The 17,905-nt window shown below is 38.8% G+C and overlaps 1 protein-coding gene across 3 annotated transcripts in view; it reads right to left on the bottom strand.

The window, feature by feature from the left end:
• Positions 1–17,905, bottom strand: part of LOC101745975 (disintegrin and metalloproteinase domain-containing protein 10) — a 70,554-nt gene that overhangs the window by 5,325 nt on the left and 47,324 nt on the right. For all 3 annotated transcript variants that reach the window (XM_062670163.1, XM_038012995.2, XM_038012994.2), the window contains 7 exons: positions 8,990–9,185; positions 7,455–7,617; positions 6,687–6,851; positions 5,428–5,596; positions 2,520–2,731; positions 1,601–1,835; positions 907–1,024 (listed from right to left, as the gene is read on the bottom strand). In XM_062670163.1, coding sequence (XP_062526147.1) covers positions 907–1,024; positions 1,601–1,835; positions 2,520–2,731; positions 5,428–5,596; positions 6,687–6,851; positions 7,455–7,617; positions 8,990–9,185 — 1,258 coding nt within the window. The remainder of the gene's footprint in view (positions 1–906; positions 1,025–1,600; positions 1,836–2,519; positions 2,732–5,427; positions 5,597–6,686; positions 6,852–7,454; positions 7,618–8,989; positions 9,186–17,905) is intronic.

Raw genomic sequence — 17,905 nt, 5'->3', positions numbered from 1 at the left:
CATTTCGGATTCTCCCGATCCAATAACGGAGCTTTTAGGTACCTCAAGCCTGGTCACCGCTCTAACCCACAGACACAGCCCACTGAGTTTCTCGCCGGATCTTCTCAGGGGGTTGCGTTTTCGATCCGGTGGTAGATTCTGCGTAGCACTGCTTTTGCTAGGGTTAGTGTTAGCAACGCCCCCAAGTCTGAGCCCCGAACGCTCACCTAGTCGTTAGGTTACGCTGACATAGCCTCTCAAGGTTACTACCATCTTAGACTTTTTGGCGGGAACGCGAGGAAACAAAGCCGCTAGACGTAACTTTGTACTGGTGGTAGGACCTCTTGTGAGTCCGCATGGGTAGGCACCACCGCCCCGCCTATTTCTGCCGTGAAGCAGTAATGCGTTTCGGTTTGAAAGGTGGGGCAGCCGTTGTAACTATACTGAGACCTTAGAACTTATATCTCAAGGTGGGTGGCGCATTTACGTTGTAGATGTCTTTGGGCTCCAGTAACCACTTAACAGCAGGTGGGCTGTGAGCTCGTCCACCCATCTAAGCAATAATTTTTTTTATCTTGGGATCCTCCAAAAAGTCCACTGAAAAAAATCTCATAAATTGACCACCGTATTACTGAGATTATATTTCATCCCATAATATCATCTCATCTCACTTCATTTAATTTCATCACAGTTGATTAACGTCTCAAATTAATCATCTTCATTTCTTTTCACTCCATATTATAATTTTTTATATAAATAAGACATGGCCTAAAGGTCTTAGTTACACAGTCATAAAATCCATTAAAAAAAGCTACCAGATTAGGTAGAAAAAAGTGTGGACCTCGGACTACTGCAATAAAGATAGGTCTGTAAGCTTTACGTCCGTGTCGAAACAAAGGTCGGTTCCCTCCCGCCCGGTGTGGGTACCTGCACTCTGTGTCGGCGCGTCTGGTGCAGCCCTTGGCGGTGACGTTCCTCTCGCGGTCGTAGGCGCCGACCTGGCGCGGGTAGCAGCACCGGTCCGTGCACTCGATGTCGTCGTAGCCTGAGGGGCGGTGGGGGGTTGGGGGGTGTCGTAAGCGAACATTTTACTATACATCCAACACGAGAACGAACAGGCATTTGTATTTTATATGAAAATTCAAATTGTTCAAGTGCTATACTTATATAGTAGTCTCGACTGGTAGGTATACCTATTTCTGCCCTGGGACCAGTTCGAATATGTGCATACACAATCGAAAATTCGATCTCAAGTTGACGTCATTTAAGTCGTTATGTCTACGGGCTCCGAAAAATCACAACACCAGACGCCCATCGTTGACCCATCTATGTATATGATAATCACTGCATAGTATAAAACAAAGTCGCTTTCTCTTTCCCTATATCCCTATGTATGCTTAAATCTTTAAAACTACGCAATCATTTTGATGTGGTTTTTTTTAATAGATAGAGTGATGAAGAGAAAGGTTTATATGTATAATAACATCCATTAAATAGTGGAGAAATCAATAATAAATTACAGTTTCCGAAGCGAAACGAGGGCGGATCGCTAGTAGAAAAATAAGTCCCTATACGTGACTTCGAAACGGTAATACAATTCAATTTAGTCTACGTGTCTCACCGCAGTCGCACTCCTCGCCGTGCTCCACGATCTTGTTCCCGCAGAAGGCGCCGGCGCTGGCGGTGAGGCAGTTCCGCTTGCGCCCGTCCCTGACGGCGTCCAGCACGGCGCTGATGTTGCCGGTGCTGCACGACGAGAACCGGCTGTTGTTGGGCCGGTCGCCGGACGTCGCCGACGCGAACATTATATAGTTGCCCTGCTGGCCCCCCGGCCGGCACTCCGAGGGGTAGTCGTGCTGACAACAAACACCGGCAGGGTAAGACGTGGTCCAAGCTAAAGACAATTAGCGCGGACGAACTCGTGAAGATTACTACACCATGTAAAAGCGGTGGTAAGACCTCTTGTGAGTCCGCAACACCACCCTGCCTATTTCTGCCGTGAAGCACTAATGCGTTTCGGTTTGAAGGGCGGAGCAGCCGTTGTAACTATATTGAGATCTTAGAACTCATATCTCAAGGTGGATGATGCCATTGTAGAGCTCCGGTAACCACTTAACACCAGGTGGGCTGTGAGCTCCTCCACACAAACATGCAATAAAAAAAACCTGGTTCCAGTAGTGTCTATAACCGTGCCGAAAATCAGAGTTAAGTTTCTTGTTTCAAAAACGCCTCTTTACATTGTCCAGCCCAAACCAATTAAGCTATTTTGATGAAACTGTACAAGTAGAGAGGTCTTAATTAAACTACTTTAAAATTATGAGATCAATATACGTTTTACTAACGGAAATATGAGGTGAAGTGTTTGGTCATGTCATCAATGTCGCTATCCACAGCGCGGAGGACAGGAGTGAATGGAGGAACATAGTCCTAACAAAAGTGCTCAGTAAAGGTCACGACCCTCAGAACTAAGGAATACGTCGCACAGAGAGAGTTTGTTTGGTCATAGGAAAGCTGGATGTGAATGAGGTGCGCATACATACCGGCGAGCCGAAGTTGTGCCCGATCTCGTGCGCCAGCGTGAGCTGACTGACCTTGGGCGGCACTCTGCTGTTGTAGTTGACGAACGTGATGATGCCCGTGTTGAGCGAGCGCTTGGTGCTCTGGTACATGCCGCCGATCGTCTCCGTGTACGTCTTGTACTTCTCGCAGATGCCGCCCGACGCGCCGCTCGCGCTCGCCACCCACGCCAGACCTGCCACATACAATATATATCTTTTTTTTTTTGGTGTCTTATGCTGATAGCCTTGAGAGGCTATTTCAGCTTTCATTACTGGTGGTAGGACCTCTTGTGAGTCGGCGCGGGTAGGTACCACCACCCTGCCTATTTTTGCCGTGAAGCAGTAATGCGTTTCGGTTTAAAGGGTGGGGCAGCCGTTGTAACTATACTTGAGACTTTAGAACTTATCTCAAGGTGGGTGGCGCATTTACGGTGTAGATGTCTATGGGCTCCAGTAACCACCTAACACCAGGTGGGCTGTACCACCGGATCGAAAACGCGGCCCACTGAGAAGATCCGGCGAGAAACTCAGTGGGCTGTGTCTATGGGTTAATTCGCTCGTCGAGCCCTTCGTCGCAAGCGACGGGTTCGACGAGGACGGTGACCGGTGCTTGTGGTGCCTAAAAGCACCGCCAATGGATCGGGAGGATCCATAATGACGTGCTTTGGATGACGTCGAATATATATCTATACATTAATACGTGAAGCAAAAACCTTGTACCCCTTTTTACGAAAATTGCGCGGACAGAGTAGTATGAAATTTCCCACACTTATAGAGAATATAGAGAAGGAGTGCAGAATGTAATTTTATTTTTTCGTTATGCATAAACAATACATTAAATCGATAAAAAAACATTATACAGACTACCATGTATTTGACACACGCATGCATACTATTATCAAACTTTTCTTATTGCTTATAGTCAAATTAAGAATAGATTAAATATGGTTTGTCTTTATTAATATTTGTCTAAAGTGTACATACTCTTGGCGAAATCTATGATTATAGAAGTTTATTAATCTTTGACAATAGAATCATAATAGTGTTACAAACTTATAATTTTAATTAATTAGAGTCGAATTTCGACTACCAGAGGACCACTTGTACAATATATATACGTAATAAAAAACCTTTATTAATTAAAACTCATTAGTTTTTAAACAGGATTTTTCTTCACTTTCATTTAGTCATTGAAAACTGTCATTCAATAAAACGAAAATTCAGATTTGTATAACATAATAATACTGCTTAAAATATTAATTTTAAAAGAGATTAAGGGCTTTAAATGTTGTTTTCTTATTATATCACAGAAAACGCAATCAAGTCTTTTATTGTTCATTCATTGTGAAGTATTCTATATCATTAAGTGTATTATTATATCAGTTTTATAGACCGTAGATAACAACAATGCCAACAGATCTAACTCTATAGCCAGTATTCTTTCATTCATTCAAAATTTAATGAAACTTATTTAACCCTTTGACTGCCGTGTAGGACACCGGTGCCCTATGTGGCACACTGAAGTAATTATGTCGATTTCTCTTACTAAGGCGCCGGAATATCTAGCAAACTCTGAGATTAACTAATACGAAGATATTGGGAATGAATCTATTTGTAGGAGACCTAGAGACTAGTTAGAATAGGGACAAATCTGGGATGTCACAATACTTTTGTTGAGTTGTTAGGTTTAACTTTGTTGAACTGCAAAATTACTTTAATTTAGTGTATAAGAAAAGAATATTAAATAGTTTAATTTAGTCTTCCAAGTTTTGTAACTCATTAAAGATACATATTAAAAAGTTAATTACCTAAAGTTAGGTAATTAACTTTTTAATATATTTAATAGGTCCTCGGGGTGGCGCCGCGTGTCTGGTTGTAGTGTTGACCGCGGGAACCCCCCTACTCTGAACGGGTTCTGACCCCGGACGGAGATCGGACGTCGGGTGTAAGAGTGCAGGGGAGTCGTTTAGTGGGTGGGCCCTAAAATCCTTGGGCCCGCGATCTGCTCTCAACACCTGTAGATCGTTGAGTCTCACATACCCCGCGCGCCCCCTAGGCGCGGGGACCTCGTAGGAGGTTCGGCCCCCGGCCCGAAAAAAAAAAAAAAAAAGAGGTACCTACCTAACAACTAAATAGTGCCAACCCTATCGAAAAACTCTATTCCGCCATACGTAACCTGATTCACCCCAAAGCCAAGGTGAATCGGGTCAAGCTAGTTTTTTCAGTTTTTGTGTACATTTTTTAATGGATAATAGCGCATCGTATATAAAATTTATGACTCCAGAACTATTTAAATTTCAATTTTATTGGTAATTAATTACCCTTAGGAAAAGCCATTGAAGATTTGTGTTGCATTTGGAAAGGGTCCCGATTTCCCCCCAATCTACAGTACATTAAAAACAAAAGAACGAAAAGTTAGGATTTTTTTTATTTTTTATTGCTTAGATGTGTGGACGAGCTCACAGCCCACCTGATGTTAAGTGGTTACTGGAGCCCATAGACATCTACAACGTAAATGCGCCACCCACCTTGAGATATAAGTTGTAAGGTCTCAGTATAGTTACAACGGCTGCCCCACCCTTCAAACCGAAACGCATTACTGCTTCACGACAGAAATAGGCAAGGGCGGTGGTACCTACCCGCGCGGACTCATAACAGGTCCTACCACCAGTAAAAAAATCCAAGCACTTACGTAGGGCACCGGTGACCTACACAGCAATCAACGTGTTAAATTATTAATTCTTACTTTACGTATATAAACATGTTATTTCATTTATTTGTTAAGAGATAAAATAAAAGAAAACCGACAACACAGCATCCCCAATTAAAATATCATGTTCAACTTGTAATTATTTATATTGCTATTATAAATATAAAAACTGCGTCTTACCTAGGGTCCCCCCGGTGAAGTCTCTGTACGTGAACACGTAGGCCAGACAGAAGTCCTCGTGGTTGCCGAGCGAGTGGAGATTCAGGAAATTCGAAACGTCAACGTTCGTTAAACAGAACTGATTCATTTCGTTCGGATAACGATTGTTACACAGTGAGTTGTCGTCGATCTGTCGAGCACAAATATCAACCTTAAAGCAGACATCTAAAGTTCTTATTTAATTAACCCTTTGAACGCGAACCTTCGATAGATCGACTCTTTATTAATGCTTATAAAGTGCGCAGCGTCGGAATACCGACGATTGCGCAGTTTGATTACGGGTATTAGGTATCAACTTGTACGGACGTGTCTTAGTGCATGTATAACCTTTTTAATAAGTTAATAATAGCATTTTATAAATAACCATTTAAATTTATTTTAGTTTGAATTTAGCATTGATTTTTATATTATTATAAATTAAAGTTTATTATAAGGTACTTTTCTTCGAAAATCTTTTAACAACTTTTGCAAAATATGTACAAATAAGCTTAACACTAAAAGGATTAAATAAAAAAGGTTAGTTTTTTTTTTCGAAATCTTATAAAACACACCCTGTATTTTTTACTTTTCCATCTAAATTTATTGTTCGTCGTTTTATTCAAATACAAAATTATGTATTTGAATAAATATTTTATTTTCTGCGTTTGTTGTTTTTATATTTGAGATACATTAAAGATTCTATTGACGGATCCCACGTAGATTAATGCAAGTGCAAAAACGCAACTTTACAGGAGAGCGTTTTAAAAGTTCAAACGGTAGTAACTCTAACATAGTTCAACTTTTTTTTTTTTTTGGAAATGTTATACCTGAACATGTTTAAAAAAAGACCGCATACTTTTTTTTTTTTTGTAGTTTAGAAATAAGCTTCACTTCTATTCACCTATATGGTTTTCCTTAAAGTGTGTTGTTTCCTTAAATTGGTTGTGTGTGTTTAACACGAAAACTAGTGTATGTGACCACTTGTACCAGTTTAAAGTGTTTTAGATTTTGTGAAAATTAAGGAAAACAGAAAAATATTACAAAATCTAACATATTTTATTTTTGTGTATATTGGTGAGCTACTGAAGCTTATTATTGACTTTTATCAAATAGAAAGAAATAATTACAACATTACTGCTTCACGGCGGAAATAGGCAGGGTGGTGGTACCTACCCGTGCGGACTTACAAGAGGTCCTAACACCAGTAAAAGTGATTCGAAGAGACTGTTTATTATTTTTACCTTTATTCTCTGCACTTCAAACTTGATGTCCCTGTGGTCGAATCTGCCGTCGAACTTGGCCCTGCCGTAGATGTAGTTGACGGCGGTCACGTGATGCGATATGAGAGACAGGATCTCTTCCCGAGTCTTCGTGTCGACTTCGTTCTTTTTACTTGGCACATTATGCTGAAATTTCATTGAAACCAATCATTAAGTCAGTTCATATAGATACTGATCGTAAATGACGTAAGGTGCTGATAGACGTCCGGCTGAAGATTTACGGAAGCCTAGTGAAGTGAGTAACTTAGGGTTGCCACATTTTTTTTTGGCGTTGGTGAGTGGTCCCATCGGTTGAGCAATCGATGTCGCTTAACGAAAAAATACATTTGACTGATCTTTTCAAAATCCCAAAGAAACGAAAATATGCCAAATAAAGTATTTTCTTGTACTTTCTTGTTCACATAAACTATAGAGTACAATTACCTGAAATAACGTACAATACTTTATTATACAGTACGGGTGGCAACCCTATGTGACAAATGTCCCACAATTTTTTATACTTATAACGAATAAAGAATGACCGAATAAGTGAATACGGACGTGTTATGTTGCCACACAATCGGGAATCATTTGAATGAAAAAGAACTTAACGAACATTCGCTTGATAATAAATAACCTTTAAACTATTATACAGTTAAGATCTATTTTGTTGCTTAGTAGTTGACACTTTAGCTCTTTTGTATTCATTAGGACGAAAATATTTGTAGATGGTTTTAAACAAATACGTACGTCTGGAAATCCCTCACGAATATGCTTCCATATTAAGGGATCAGTTTGTATGAACAGCGAGCACGTGTTGCGGTTGTCGTAGGGCGCTGCCCGACGCGAACGCGCGTGCTCGCCCGTGTTCGCGGACCGCGAATATTTATTGTGAAAATGTGAATCCCAATGTCTATTAAAACACAAACATACAAAAATATGTATATATACATATATATTATAAAGATATATAATAGAAAATTATCAAATCTTAATTTAAACGGAACACAATTCGACAGTTAAAAGACTTTTTTTTTTGGTTTAAGCGACATTTAATAGCGTCGCTTAATACGCAACATTTATCTTTGTAATTAAAGGTGCGTTTTATTTGGTATTAGAATCAATAGTTCGATGTTTTTAATTGAGCTTCAGTTAAGTTTACTCCATTCAAATAGGTAAAGAAGTTTTTTTTGTTATGATATTTTTTTCAAATTTTAAACATTAAATATCTCCCTATAAAGTTGCAAAAATGTCGCTTAAACCTAATATCCTTTCACCCCTTGAACTGACTTGGTTAAGTTATATAGAAATAAGTTTTAATTTTAAGACATTTCCTTCGCTTTTCTGTTTTTACTGTGTGAAATTTGATGCTTATATAACAAGAACAAAAAATCGTTAATAAATTCTTTTAAAGTTTTCATATCAGCTATCACTGGCACCACATCTCTAACAATAGTCATACTATCAATATCAATTCTCCTTTTTTTCCTACCTATTCTAGTAACCTCGAGGGGTTATTCTAGATTCACCGAACTAGTAGGTGAGCTCTCGGGGCTCAAACCGGGAGTCTTGCTAATACTGGCCCTAGCAAGAGCAGTGCTTCGCAGAATCTACCACCGGATCGAAAACGCGACCCACTGAGAAGATCCGGCGAGGAATTCAGTGCGCTGTGTCTATGGGTTAATTTACTCATCGAGCCCTTCGTCGCAAGCGACGGGTTCGACGAGGACGGTGACCGGTGCTTGTGGTGCCTAAAAGCACCGTTAATGGATCGGGAGGATCCGTAATGACGTGTTTAGGGCGACTTCGACTGTTTAGCATTGGTCCACCGGATCGGGTATAAAATTACTGGCGGCCACGACAAGAGGGTTTCCATGTCGTGCCGCCTTCTCAAAGTGGCGCAATGATGCCGACTGTAGATACTTACTGACTGAGTTAAGCTCCAAGTCATCATGGAGATCCACGTTCCTTAGAAACCATGTATATCATTTCAATGTATATAAATTTCTATTTATACCGTTTCAATTAATCGGTAGTCGGAGGATCGTGGAACGAATTTCAAACTTTCTTTACTGATACCTTAAATTAACATATATTCATGACTCGATTCCGCTTAGACGAAAAAATAATAAAAAATACGCTGTTTATAAATGGTTCACATTGCAATAGCAGACAGAAATGTTAAGTGGCAGCATTACAAGTCTAGGTTAATGTGACCATCAGTTATTCAGTCTACCAAAACAAAAACAGTGAAGTTATAATTTTTTGTATAGATTTTTTTATACCTTGGCATATCATCTCTTAAGCTATTGGGATGAGGCGAGGGCGAGCCGGAGGTGTGAGTGTGTGGTGGAGTTGCGACAGTAGGCGTGGACTGTGAAGATGCCGGCGACGTGGGAGATTCATCGTCAACTCCAGAGTTCTGAATGCGTTCCATCCATTGGACCACTTCATCGGTTATACCGCATCCGCCGACGTGACCTAGAATATTTATGTCGATACATATAAGCAAACCGACAAATATGGCAATTAAAAAAGAATGTACATATTATCCAGCATTGAAACCCGACTGTGTTTTTAGGGTTCCGTGACCAAATTACAAAAATACGGAACACATTTTGTCATTTACTATATATTCTCGGGTTCGTGATTTCAATTCGTATGTAATAATCAGTTTGCTCGATTACTATTGGTATTCTGTCGTATATCTACATACAAATCACATACTAAAGCCCCATTTTTAATGCTTCCCAGAGCAGATGGGCCCACGAGCCGCCTAGTTACCGTAAGCCGCATTCATGACATCAGCAAAACCAGCCAGCAAATAAAACCAGCATGCTCTCTACCGCTGATTTTCAAACCTCATTTCGTATGGACATGTCACAGGAGGAATTAATTCGTGTGGTGAATAGTAATTCAAAATAATCTTTCGAAACGTAATAAGATTGAAGGCAGTTGTTGTGGTTATAATAAATGAGCTCTGCTCCATTGGCCGGTAGAGTAGTGGCTAAACCCTACAAATTATATTGTATATGGTAGTTTTGGATATGTGGAATATATTCTATGCACGCTGCTTATGTTTAAACAGTAAAAATATTATTAAATGTATGTAAATGTAATGTAATTCTTCAAACGTGAACGTTCCAACCAACTACGGAACCCTTCACGCTTATTTCTCCGAAACGGGCTTGCGGCTTTTTTCTTAATTCCCTTTAAGAAGCGTTGGCACTGTTTAGGATCGTTCGAAAGGCGTGTCGATGAGAGAAAATCTCTTCAAACAAGGAATTACTGTACGACCGTGTCATATTACAATAGCAAATAGACACGACACCGGTACGTACGTGTCTCGACTACAACAAGACGAATTACCGAGATTTATAATCCGGATCAGTTCGTAGCGTTCGAGCGAAGAAATTAATTCCACGTATCGCTTTTGTTAAAACGTACAATAAAATGTATAATAATAATAATAATAACTGTATAATAATAATAATAATAATAATATCCAGCTGGGTTAAGGGCCTAATATAGAAAGCAGTTATCCTCGATACTGCACGCATTGTGAGGACGTTTCTCACTCTGGAGTCCTAACCACTGGTGGCTTGTGTCGTAGACACCGCCATCAGCGGCAATCTATTTTTATATAGTGTTTTTTAAAAATTGTATTTTTAATATCTTTTTAAAAAATATTATGTAATTAATAAGATTTTAAATAAATATAAATAAATAATAATAATAATAATAAACAAAACATTTATTATGAGCATCCCTTTTTCGAATAAATTATACAAGGTTTGAAAATAGTCTCTGAAGTGTAATCAGGATGATATTTTTAATTATTCATGATAAATTACAAGTTTGCGGCACGAGTTACTTACTGGGGGAGGTTCGAAAGAAAAACACAACACGATCCTATCCGTGAGCGCTTCAGTGTAAATACAGAAAGGCTGACGACACAATCTCTTTGCTATACGGCTGTGATGTGATTTATCAAGCTAGTTCCGTTAGATTTATAACTCTAATATACATTAATCTGTATTTGTTTGTTTTTATACGTCTTTCATTCCTGTTACCGAAATCGATGTAATACAGATTGAATTATTGAAGTGGGCGTGGTTTGATTACCCTTGTAAATACAGAGGCTAGTACGAAGTGCGTAAACAAAACCTTTGGTTTGTTTAATGAGAAATTCAATGCATCGTGCTATTAAATTTTACAACATAAATTACTATCCATTGCTTTTGTGAAAACCGCAGTCCCTATCGAATGCATCGTGCGACAATAATGTTCAAATACCACAAGTGTGTAAATAATGTGATAATAAAGCAAATAAATTTAAAAAAATGAAATACGAATGCGAAGAGTTTCTCAATACCGTTGAATTTTTGATGTTTGTTACCCCAAAACTGCTTCATTAATCACACTACCTACATTAGGAAAATTATTATTTTTTGAAGAATCGATTCAGTAGTTTGGTTTTTAAATCAATATAACCGAATAAAATATATCGTCCTAGTTAAAACGCGAGTTTATACATTTTTTTTATCATATTGTCGACCTTTTTTCAAACGCCATTTTTAATTAACGAATAAGCATATCGAAAATAAAAATATTCGTGAAATTTTGTTTTATGCTAGGCCAGGTCTTACTTAGACTACGCTTGTAGGCGTGTTCTCCATTCAAGAACCTTTATACTCCAATAGATCCACAGCGGAAGTATGCAACCATTGTTTCCGTGGCTCTCCATTATTCCCCATAGTTGGACATCTGGGCTGACCGAATGTTATGGTATGTAGCTATTACTGGGACACGAGTTAAAATTGTTTGTTGCATTGTTTAAAGAATTTTTACGTCCTTATGAATCCATCAGATCCAATAACCCATGCATTATACACCTTCAGCTAGGAGCCGGCCTAGGGAACCCTGTAACCATTCTCATTGAACTCGGCAAGGAGTTCGTCGTGCAACCTAACTCATGCATCAGCCCGCTGAGTTTCTTGCCGAATCTTCTCCGCGGTTCGCGATTCCGATCCGGTAGTAGATTCATACGCGAAGCAGCTGCTCTCGACTTGCTAGGTCTCCTTCGGAGGCGCTCGGGCAGCTGTTAACTAATCCCACCACTCCTGGCTGAGCCTTTGCTCGCACATCTGTCCTGGTGAAACTGGAAAGGCCTCAGGGCCACCAGTAATCCTTCAAGAATAAAAAAAAAACCAGAATTTTAAACAATAAATATTATCTCCAGAGGTTTGAAGTTAAAAAAAAAAAGGACTAAATTCGGTTTTTCGTTTTAGTCGTATGTCGCATAAGCGCGTATTGGCATTTTGCATCCGGCGAGTTGAATTTTAACGAAGCACCGTGGTCGGGGAGGCTAGACGGTCTGATCACGGAAATTACCGCCCCCCGGGTGCACAGAGCTCAGTGCATTAATTCTTAGTACACATTTTTTTTTCAACTCACATTATCTTTTCATCAATGGGGTTGCGATAAAAAAAATACAAACTGTGACTTAATAATAGCATCAGAAAAATTTATAAAGTAAAATAATAACATAAATTGATTAAAGCACTTACATAACTGTGTTTATAATTGCGATTGTTTACGAAACACGTGTGTTTTGATTAATGAACGGAAAATTAATTAAGGTCGCATTGATTGGAACCACTAATATTACCATCGTTATCGAGCACTAATTCTAATCTTAATAATTCTATATTATGTTAAAGTACTCACATCAGAAATTACGTATTACGGAATTCAAGTAACCAGTAAACATAGTGACACGGGACCACCACCGTGAACCACGGACCCAACTTTATGATTTAGGCATATTTTAAGTCGTCGTGGCCTAAAGGATAAGACGTCCGGTGCATTAGTGTTGAAGCGATGCACCGGTGTTCGAATCCGAGGCGGGTACCAATTTTTCTAATGAAATACGTACTCAACAAATGTTCACGATTGGCTTCCACGGTGAAGGAATAACATCGTGTAATAAAATCAAACCCGCAAAATTATAATGTGTAATTACTGGTGGTAGGACCTCTTGTGAGTCCGCGCGGATAGGTACCACAACCCTGCCTATTTCTGCCGTGAAGCAGTAATGCGTTTCGCCTTGAAGGGTAGGGAAGCTGTTGTAGCTATACTTGAGACCTTAGAACTTATATCTCAAGATGGGTGGCGCATTTACGTTGTAGATGTCTATGGGCTCCAGTAACCACTTAACACCAGGTAGGCTGTGAGCTCGTCCACCCATCTAAGCAATAAAAAATTAAAAAAGGCAGGCCGATTTCATTGCCTTTCCTCAGTCAGCTAGTTCAATTGTAGGGACTTCAAACCGACACGTGAGATCGGACGGAATTGAACCGAAATTAAACTTAACAACGCTACAATAGCGCTCGTTTATTGAAAGTCCCTTCAGGTAAACTTAGTTAAATGCGAAGGGAAAGGGCCGGGAAAGTGAACGACAAGTTTTAACAAGGGCCCGTGAAGCATCGTTTTAATTACTGGCCCTACATCGCCCTTCCCACTCATAATGCTACTGAAAGCGTTACTTTAATATCGAAGTTGCTTCATCTATTTAAATATTGTTCGAGCGGAAAATGAATGAATGAACAATTTCGATTTTTTTAAAATACATATATAAATAATAACTCGAGATTTAAACGCAATGGACCAATCTCGTCCTTAAATAACAGCGAATTTTTTTTGGAACTTTACAGATGTAAGTAAGGAAAGAATATCATAACAAAAAATCTTATTCAGCTATTTGAATGGAGTAAACTTACTGGTGGTAGGACCTCTTGTGAGTCCGCACGGGTAGGTACCACCACCCTGCCTATTTCTACCGTGAAGCAGTAATGCGTTTCGGTTTGAAGGGTGGGGCAGCCGCTGTAACTATACTGAGAACTTAGAACTTATATCTCAAGGTGGGTGGCGCATTTACGTTGTAGATGTCTTTGGGCTCCAGTAACCACTTAACACCAGGTGGGCGGTGAGCTCGTCCACCCATCTAAGCAATAATTTTTTTTATCTTGGGATCCTCCAAAAAGTCCACTGAAAAAATCTCAGTAAATTAACCACCGTATTACTGAAATTATATTTCATCCCATAATATCATCTCATCTCACTTCATTTAATTTCATCACAGTTGATTAACGTCTCAAATTAATCATCTGGCGCATTTACATTGTAGATGTCTCTGCGCTCCAGTAACCACTTAACACCAGGTGGGTTGTGAGCTCGGCCAACCATCTAAGCAATAAAAAAAAAGTTCAATTAAAACATCGAGCCGTTGATGTTGATACCGAATAAAACGCATCTTTTATTCCAAAGATAAAAGTCGCGTATTAAGCGAAATGTCGCTTGAATCAACCCTAGCCTTTCACCCCTCGATATAAACAGCACGTGTAAACTAAATTAATCTTACTAAAATTCGTTCAATGTGAAGTTTAATAAAAAAATATCATCATTATGTACAGACGAAAATGAATTGGTTCATTACGTTTCAATCTCGAATTCGTATCGAATTGAATAAATTACGGTGTATATAATGATAGAACATAATTCAAGAAATAAATTCGAGCTATTGATAATAACAGAAAAAGAAAAAAAAAACGATACAGCACACAATTTTGTAATGCAAATGTTTTTTCTGCAATACGCGACACCCTTATCCGGAGGGGACAACATTCAAATATTACTTCGAGAGTAGGGGGGTGTATACGAATGAGCACTTGGCTGCAGACTGTTCGTTTTACAAAGAACGTATAGATGTAATCGGGGATGAGGTATCACAATGCAGACGCTCCACTAGGAAAGCAATGCGTAACAAGATCGTTTTGTTTACATGTATTTCGAACCCACTCATCGGATGTCTCAAGCGATCGATAAATCGTGTCTTTTTTCATCATCTTACACAAAATTGTGAAATTTCGGATGTCCTCGGAAGGACTGAAATGAGATTGTACACAACATCAGCTGTTTATGTAACAAGACGGGAAACTCGGGAATTGTAGATAATTATATTAAACGTGCCCCGCTTACAACCAAATATCCGATATTATTCTGTGTATATTCCTCACATCGTAAATAAAGTATTCAGAACTGAAATCATTTGATCCACTTTAGGAGATATTGCTAAGCTTACACAAACAAATCAATGCCTATAGAAGCATTTAATGCGATATACTAGTTTGTTTTTAGAACACCCCTTTTCTGTAGCTGACATGTAATCTTGTTTCCTTCTTTATGACAAAAAAAGGCTTTTTATTTAGACGATTGTAGTCTTTCATATTTAAATAAAAGCTCCACGGGGAGCGGGTATCGAGGAGCACCCCCTCGGTGCTGCTGTTCAATAACTCGTAATGAAAACAAATGTAGCTACAAGCGCGACCCTTCCTGTTTATTCAATACCTACGCATTTATTTCCCGATCGAATGTAATTTTCACAAAGGAAAGAAAACGTGGAAATGCTCCGCGCTATAGAGATTCCGTATAACACAATTGTAGTCAGTATGTAGTTTTCTTTTTATATTATTATATTATAGTAGTAACTATACTTGAGACCTTTTAGAACTTATGTCTTAAGGTGGGTGGCGCATTTACGCCGTAGATGTCTATGGGCTCCAGTAACCACTTAATATCAAGTGGGCTGTGAGCTCATCTAAGCAATAAAAAAAAAGAAGATAAACGTCGTGTGAGATATTCCAAATTAACCATTTTAACGATCCAAAATATAACATAACCATGTCATAAAACTAGTTGTAATATCTAGGAAACATACAAAAAAAAAACAATCCAGGTTGATATAAATTGATATACTAAAGTAAAAAGTTTGTGAAGTTATATCAAAGTAAAGGTGGGTAAATCTAAAAATCAAATTAGCCAACACCAAGCCTCTTGTTGTTGGCTGTTTCACCTTTAAATTTCAAAAGAAAAAAACATTGTAAAAAAAAAGCACTGTATTTATTTGAGTATTTGAGGTTCAGTAGCGGTGCATATTCAAATGAATCATCGTTCGTAGGAACATTGGAAATTGCATCTACAACAGGGTTGAATACTACAAAAATGCAAACTCGGCGGGCGGGGCGGTGTTGTTGACGCTCAATTACCATACCGGTGCGGCCTACGGACGAATGAATATGTAACGCGAATTTCGGGCTGGCTCGGCGACAATGCGAATCGAACTGTATTTTAGGTCAACGTTCGTTAAATCTTATATTGTACCTTTAAACGAGCAATTCTTGTATATACTTAGTCTGGCCATAAATACTGTTACAATTAAAAATAAACAAAATATTACATTTGAATTTGGAATCTGTCATTTTTAAATGATTGCTCATTGAGTTTTCTCATTTTGGCGCCAATACATTGTACAATATTTTGCGATATTAAAATGGAGTGGGGTGATAAAGAGAACCGAATCGCTGTGATTGCATTACACAAAGTAGGTATGGAGCCAAATGCAATTTTTAAAACTCTCCATACGCTTGGTATTAGTAAAATGTTTGTGTACCGGGCTATTAATAGGTGCAATGAGACCTCCTCTGTTTGTGACAGAAAAATATCTGGCCGTCCACGTAGTGTTCGTACGAAAAAGGCGGTCAAAGCAGTAAGGGAAAGAATTCAAGGAAATCCTATCCGAAAGTAAAAGATTTTATCTCGGGAGATGAAGATAGCACCTAGAACCATGTCGCGTATTTTAAAAGATGACTTAGGACTTGCAGCCTATAAGAGACGTACTGGTTATTTCTTAACTGATAATTTAAAAGAGAATAGGGTGTTAAAATCGAAACAACTACTGAAGCGGTACGCAAAGGGAGGTCATAGAAATTTTTTGTTTACGGATGAGAATTTTTTTACAATAGAGCAACATTTTAACAAACAAAATAACCGTATTTATACTCAAAGCTCTAAGGAAGCTTCCCAATTAGTCGACAGAGTGCAACGTGGGCACTATCCGACTTCAGTGATGGTTTGGTGGGGTATTAGCTATGAAGGAGTGACTGAGCCATACTTTTGTGAAAAAGGTATCAAAACATCGGCACAAGTGTATCAAGATACCATTCTTGAAAAGGTAGTGAAGCCCCTTAACAACACCATGTTCAATAATCAAGAATGGTCCTTCCAGCAAGACTCGGCGCCAGGTCATAAATCTTGGTCTACGCAGTCTTGGTTGGAAACGAACGTTTCGGACTTCATCAGAGCAGAAGACTGGCCGTCGTCTAGTCCCGATTTTAATCCGCTGGATTATGTTTTATGATCAGTTTTTGAGAGCACGGCTTGCTCTAAACGCCATGATAATTTGGAGTCCCTAAAACAATCCGTACGATTGGCAGTGAAAAATTTTCCCATGAAAAGAGTGCGTGCTTCTATTGATAACTGGCCTCAGCGTTTAAAGGACTGTATTGCAGCCAATGGAGACCACTTCGAATAAGCTTTTTATACTTTAAATTGTTTTATATTTATGTATTAAACTAACACACTGTAAAAGTAATAAATGTTATTTGCAATAGAATTTTTTTTATTTTATTGTAACAGTATTTCTTGCCAGACTAAGTATATATAATCTGAATCTCGGAAACGGCTCCAACGATTTTTATAAAATTTAGTATACAGGGGATTTCGGGGGCCATAAATCGATCTAGCTACGATTTATTTTCAGAAAATGTTGTTTTAAACGTGTTTTCAATAATCAACTTTATCGATAATCAACTTTATGACTCTTCCCGACATCTATTGGCGAATAATAATACTATTTATTATAATTGAGAGCAACTAACTTAAAGCCTTAAAGACACAATAACACTAAAGCTATTTCAGCAGATGGCGTGGTTAAGACACCCGAAAAACACAATTTATAAAAAAAAACCGGTCGGTCTTCGTCTAGTAGACATTATTGAAGTGTACGAAGTTGGGTGCTAAACAAATACCCGATTCATGAGGATCGAATGCGGATTACAAACTCCTAATCCGCTATAAATTAGTGTAAAGTTTTCGACGCACACACGGTGTTGCAATCAAGCGGTGACAAGCACACCGAGTGAACCGGATTAAAGTTTGTTAAACGAGATGTTGCATTTGCAATCCATTTGCTGCGCGACTGCCGGTCGTGAAACTTGTACACGGATCGAATTCCCTTTTGCAAGTTCCGTTCGGGCCAGAGCTACGTCTAATGTAAATTTTAATGGTTAATCTTGTAGCGT

The sequence above is a fragment of the Bombyx mori genome, chromosome 9 (genome assembly GCF_030269925.1).
Source record: "Bombyx mori chromosome 9, ASM3026992v2".
Lineage (NCBI taxonomy): Eukaryota > Metazoa > Arthropoda > Insecta > Lepidoptera > Bombycidae > Bombyx > Bombyx mori.
This window is presented reverse-complemented; position numbering and strand designations above follow the sequence as displayed.